The sequence below is a fragment of the Nematolebias whitei genome, chromosome 1, assembly GCF_014905685.2.
Source record: "Nematolebias whitei isolate Nwh7 chromosome 1, NemWhi1, whole genome shotgun sequence".
Taxonomy (NCBI): Eukaryota; Metazoa; Chordata; class Actinopteri; order Cyprinodontiformes; family Rivulidae; genus Nematolebias; species Nematolebias whitei.
This window is the reverse complement of record NC_056498.1, coordinates 20,251,720-20,257,423: the sequence shown is the minus strand read 5'-3', so window position 1 is coordinate 20,257,423 and position 5,704 is coordinate 20,251,720. Positions and strand designations below refer to the sequence as shown.

Below are 5,704 nucleotides of genomic sequence, written 5' to 3'. Positions count from 1 at the left end.
TAGTTTCAGTGGTTCAGGTGTAGTTTCAGTGGTTCAGGTGTAGTTTCTATGGTTCAGGTGTAGTTTCTATGGTTCAGGTGTATTTCCTTAGCCCAGTCTTAAAACTGGACAATATGTCAGTCTTACGGACAGAAACTGGAAGTTGGTTCCACAAGAGAGGAACCCCTTAACTGAAAGATCTTCCTCCCATTCTGCTTTTGGAAACTCTAGGAACCACAAATAAACCTGCAGTCTGAGAGTGAAGTGCTCTGTTGGGAAAATATAGAACAACAAGATCTGTAATATAAGAGGAAGTTTGGTTGTTGAGAGTTTGAAATAAAATCATTCAACCTAGCAGTCCCTTAAATAAACAAACACTCTGTGAATAAAAGACAAAAACCAACACTAGTTCCCATACAAGCTAGGTTTTCTAAGCATGATTTCTTAACAGTACCACTACCACATTATTTAAGATTTTTTCGTTGATAAATTTGTGTTTGAGCTGCATCCTTCTAAAGGTTGGGCTTAACAAACATCAGAGGTGTTGTGCTGTATAGTGTTTACTTAGTAAATCAGACCAGCATGTTCACATCTATCTTAAAATGTTTTAAAAACTAATGAACTAAAACCTTGCACGGTGAACATTTCAGAGCTTTCCCATGTGTCCCAGTAATGCACCAGAAACACATTAATACAGTACACAGTCATTAATCATCAGGAATGCTTGGACTGTAATAATGTGGATGTTTATGAGCTTATTAAGTTATGCAGAACCAGAGTTAGTTCCGTCTTCACATCCCCGCGTCTTCTCATGTTGTGACAGGAAAAGGTTACATTGCTTTACATTTTGATATTTATGCCACAATTTGTTGCTGCTATTTCATAATTCTGATAGGTTGTCGGATGCAAATATTGCTTATTTTACAAAAATCCATTTATAGCTCTAGTCAGAAAACCAGCTTTGACTTATCAAGTAGCTAATCAGCTCAGTAATCCTGCTTAGAGGGATCTTTTGTTGTTGTTTAGCTGGATCATCTACTGGTTCTGCTTCAAATGACTTGTAGATTGATTTGGCTTAATTTATTAGAAAATGTACAATGATGCTATAAATTTAGACACAGCAATGGCTTCTTCAAAAACCGGTAAAATGAATACATGGACAAGTGTTCTGGATAAATACAACAGTGGAAATAAAAACATGACTGATTGTCCATTTGGCTGTTGTTCAATCAAAAAGCTCACATGATGTAAATCTTATCTGAACCAATATACTCTGAGGGTCAGTCAGGTTATTTAACAGGTTTTTTGTTGTTGTCATCTTTATACTGTTCAGAGTTTTGTTCTGGGCACTCGATTTGAGATTTTCTATGAAGAGATTTGTTTTTGTCTACAATTTAACACTCAGCGTTCTCAAAGACAAGAATAGTTTTGTTCTTGAGGATAAATCACGAAAACATGTTTATAGACTATTAAAAGGTACGTGCATGAGCTGTTTGAACTGGGGTGTAAAACTGTTGACTCTGCTGTCCACCTAAAATAGTGCAGTTCAGCTGAATCCTGTTTTCTTGTGTTACACCTACATCTATGCCTCTCGTTTGGCCCATATTTGAAGCTGCTTAAGTAGTGGCTGAAATATTGCATTGTGACAGGAGACGCCTCTTCAAGAAGCTGGTACGTCATTGTTTTTGACATAAACTGATGTCAGTACGCTCATATGTGGTGTGTAAAACTAAACAGGCGTTCTATAGTTGTAGCATAATAATTTATTTGGCTCTTTTGGAAGAACAAAAACACCAATACAATAGAATGCACAAAGCTTGACTTGTCATTGTTTAGACAAAAAAAATAACTTTAACCGAGAAAACTAACTGTATTTTTGCTATTTCTATTGTTAAAGAACCTCAAAAGTAATACCAAATCAATGCAGATTAATTAAAACAAAACAGGGCTTTTATAAGTATTGTAAGAATATTTATATATATAAGTACTCACTAATGTTTTTTTTTTTTTATTTAAATTCAGCTCATCCCCTTTGTTTTGAGGTATGACCTGGAAAAATAAATATTTTTTAGGATTAGAAAGCCCTGCCCCCTTTACTTTATTGATACAACTAAAATGATTGTGATAGCTATTTTTTCCCACAGGCATTAACAATTGATGCAGTATATAGTATAATTAGAGACTGACCGATATGGGAATTTTGACTAACGCCGATATCGATATTTGGAGGGTGAGGCGATCGCCGATAATCAATATAATGGCTGAAAAATTTAGAGCTTTGTCCACCCCAAGAATTGAAGTAAACGGTGAGTGGAGTGAGGCTTGTTTATTTAGCGCAGCTGTTAGCAACCATGAAGCTAAGCAAATCAGATCCACGTTATACGTAGTCCCACACTAGGATTACAAGTGGTGCACTGGAAACGGTCTTCCTAACATATGTTCACATTTTCTATCCTCATCTATTCACTGTAAAGTTATCAAGTGTGTTACAAAGATGTAAATTAAACAAAGAAATGCCCTTCTCTGTTCATAGTTTAAACAGTCATTCACGTATGGTGAAGGCCTAATTAGTATTGACCTCAGCTGTGTTTTGTTTTTCTTTGCAGAGAAGTTGAGATTTCACACAAACAATGTATTTCATTGAGGACGACAAAGATAACGTTACTAACACTAACAATATTTACTGCTACATTAGATTTATTGGTCTGGCTAAAACTTTACAAGGCAATAGCCTATGCTAGGTTATCTAAAGTTAGCTTGCTAACTTGAGAGGCACATAGCTAATGACAAGCAGGTTGGAGGATTGAAGATAATGTATTGTTGATTTGTTTTAATTTTACATATCAGTTCAAATAAACTTACCATGCTCTGTTTAGCAACATACGCTACACAGTATTGCTCCCTGCGTCGGCTGTGATGAAAGTGCAACTTAAGTGAACGGCAATGATTTGAAAGTAGTCTTCATGCGCCCTTTGCTGGATACATTGTACAGTTACGGCTGGTTCCAGCATTTTCGGGGTGAAAATTAGAAGTGCTTATATCGGTGCATAATGGGACAATTATCACAGATACCAATAGGCCCCCAAACGTCTATATCAGCCTAAATTATCAGGTCTACCAATATATCGGTTAGGCTCTAATTATAATACTGAACCTCAAACTGAATCCTGAAAGTTAAAGTCAGAAAAGGTAAAGCTTCCCCATAGGTCAAGTTTTAAGCCCTGCCCCTCTTCATTAACAAATAAGACTGCACCTCATACAAAAATACAGACTCTTTTAATCTATGTAGTAATCACCTTACTTCTGTAGGTTTTAAATATTAACTTTTACGATACGTTTAGCTGTAATTAGTTGGGTAATTAGGAAGGTAATGTGATGCCATGATTGTGTGCAGGGAAGTAGATGCACTTTAAAGACCAATGGGGCTAGTGCAAAGACTTAAAAAATACAACATGGCATCTCCTACAAAATGGTCCTGCTGGCATCATTCTCAATATTGAGAAAATTAAGGGACTTTAATATGCACAGACTATGACCTGGAGGTTTGTACTGTATGTCCATGGTTTACACTCACAGCTCTTGTGCAACATAATTTATCCAACATTTTAGTGCTTTAATGCATATGTCCCCCCCCCACAAAAAATAAAAAAGCTGTTAGGTTGTTGAAACATTTAGGGAGCTACAGAGTGACCCATCTTCTCTCCAGGTGCAGCCTCGGCGGAAGGAGTCCCTCCTCACCTGCTTGGCCGACCTGTTCAACAGCATCGCCACACAGAAGAAGAAAGTCGGCGTCATCCCGCCCAAAAAATTCATCTCGCGGCTAAGAAAGGAAAATGGTACAGCTTCAGTACACGGACTAATCTCAAGTCATTCTTAGATAAAGAATGTGCAGCTGCTCCTCGTGCCAGGACGCAGGACTTCCTGTCATCTCTCAGCAAAACATCCAACCGAGCACCAAATGTTTAGAAGGCTGGCAATTTGTCTTTCATCAGTACCTCATTTAAAATAACTTCCTTTTGCTGCGGAGCAACACAGCTGAGATGCTGAAGGAGTAATTGATGAGGCAGGGAACTTGGAAAAGGAAAGAAGATAGCAAAGAGAAAGATATGAATGTCAGCTGAGAAGTTAATCACATGTTTGAGGAAGTAATAATGGCAATGAAATGGAACGGAAAGCAAGTAGAGAAAAAGGAGGCACTTAGAATTGTCAGCATTTCTTTTTGGCACTGCAACTTTCTTTGCTTTAACTCCTTTCACGGTATCTTTTTTGCATGTGGTAATGCTTCTGTATCTCTGACCTCCACAGAGCTGTTTGACAACTACATGCAGCAGGATGCCCACGAATTCCTCAACTACCTCCTCAACACTATCGCGGACCTTCTCCAGGAGGAGAAGAGCCAGGAGCGACAGCAGAACGGCAAGCTCGTACACAATGGGAGTGGGGAAGGAAGTGAGGGGGTAGACGAAGGGGAAGGAGGGAAGGAGACACAGCAGACTTGGGTTCATGAGATCTTCCAAGGAACGCTGACCAATGAGACGCGCTGCCTCAACTGTGAAGCTGTAAGTGGTTCGAGGAAATGTCACCTTGATCTTTGCTTAGTTTTGGTGTCCTTATTTCAGTGTTTGGAGCTACACCAACCATCAGCTTTATGTTAAAAAAAAACTCTGTCAGGTCCAAAAGAACTTGGATACAATTTAAATTTAGCAGCATATCAAGTTTTCTTATGTGTACTGTATTATACGGAACGTGTAATGGTAAAGTCTCTGTCCGTTAATCGGTAAACTTTCTATCGTCCCGCTCATAACTTCTGAGAACTTTCTGCTCAAGAATATTGAATAAGAGTAGATACACATCATCACTAGTTGGAGTGCCGCATATGCTTTAAATCCCCTCAGCTCCAAGGTCAAGGTCACAAATTAAGGTCAAAGTTATAACAAGTGTTTCGCTTGTCTGGGCCATAACTTCTGATTCGCTCAAGATAATTTAAAGTTTATAGCAATTTGTACCACCACTAGACGGCCTGTTGCGTAGGCTTTTTATCACTTAAACTTTAAGATCACAAATCAAGGTCAAATCTTATACAAGGGTTGCTTTTCCAGGTCATTGCTATAGATTGTTGTATTGCTGTGTAATAGTTTGTCGCCAGGTGTGTAATGTGCTGTATGCGGTCTTATCTATTTTGGTTAATCGAATGTAGTACTCCCTGCCACCTTGTGCATGTGCATGTTGTCTTTATCCAAATTTGTGTATTCTGCTTCTTTTTTGATTATTTCATGTGTCTTTTTTTCTGTGTAATTAGAAAACGTTATTGGATGCCTGAAATTCATCATTCTATTTATCGGTCTGTCTATCAATCTATCTGTCGATCGCCTTGTCGTCTTGTCTTGTCGTGTCTGGTTGTCTTGTCTGGTCGTCTCATCTGGTCTAGTCTGGTCGTCTTGTCCGGTCATCTCATCTGGTCTAGTCTGGTCGTTTTGTCTGGTCATCTCATCTGGTCTAGTCTGGTCGTCTTGTCTGGTCATCTCATCTGGTCTAGTCTGGTCGTCTTGTTGTCGTGTTTGGTCGTCTTGTCTTGTCATCTTGTCGTGTCTGGTCGTCTTGTCTTCGTGCTTGGTCGTCTTGTCTTGCCGTGTTTGGTCGTCTTATCTGGTCTAGTCTGGTCGTCTTGTCGTCGTGTTTGGTCGTCTTGTCTTGTCGTTGTGTTTGGTCGTCTTGTCTTGTCGTG

The 5,704-nt window shown here is 38.9% G+C and overlaps 1 protein-coding gene across 1 annotated transcript in view; it reads left to right on the top strand.

Moving 5' to 3' along the window:
• Positions 1 to 5,704, top strand: part of usp12b (ubiquitin specific peptidase 12b) — a 32,144-nt gene that overhangs the window by 14,784 nt on the left and 11,656 nt on the right. The window contains exons 4-5 of the mRNA XM_037682914.1: positions 3,686 to 3,815; positions 4,285 to 4,538. Coding sequence (XP_037538842.1) covers positions 3,686 to 3,815; positions 4,285 to 4,538 — 384 coding nt within the window. The remainder of the gene's footprint in view (positions 1 to 3,685; positions 3,816 to 4,284; positions 4,539 to 5,704) is intronic.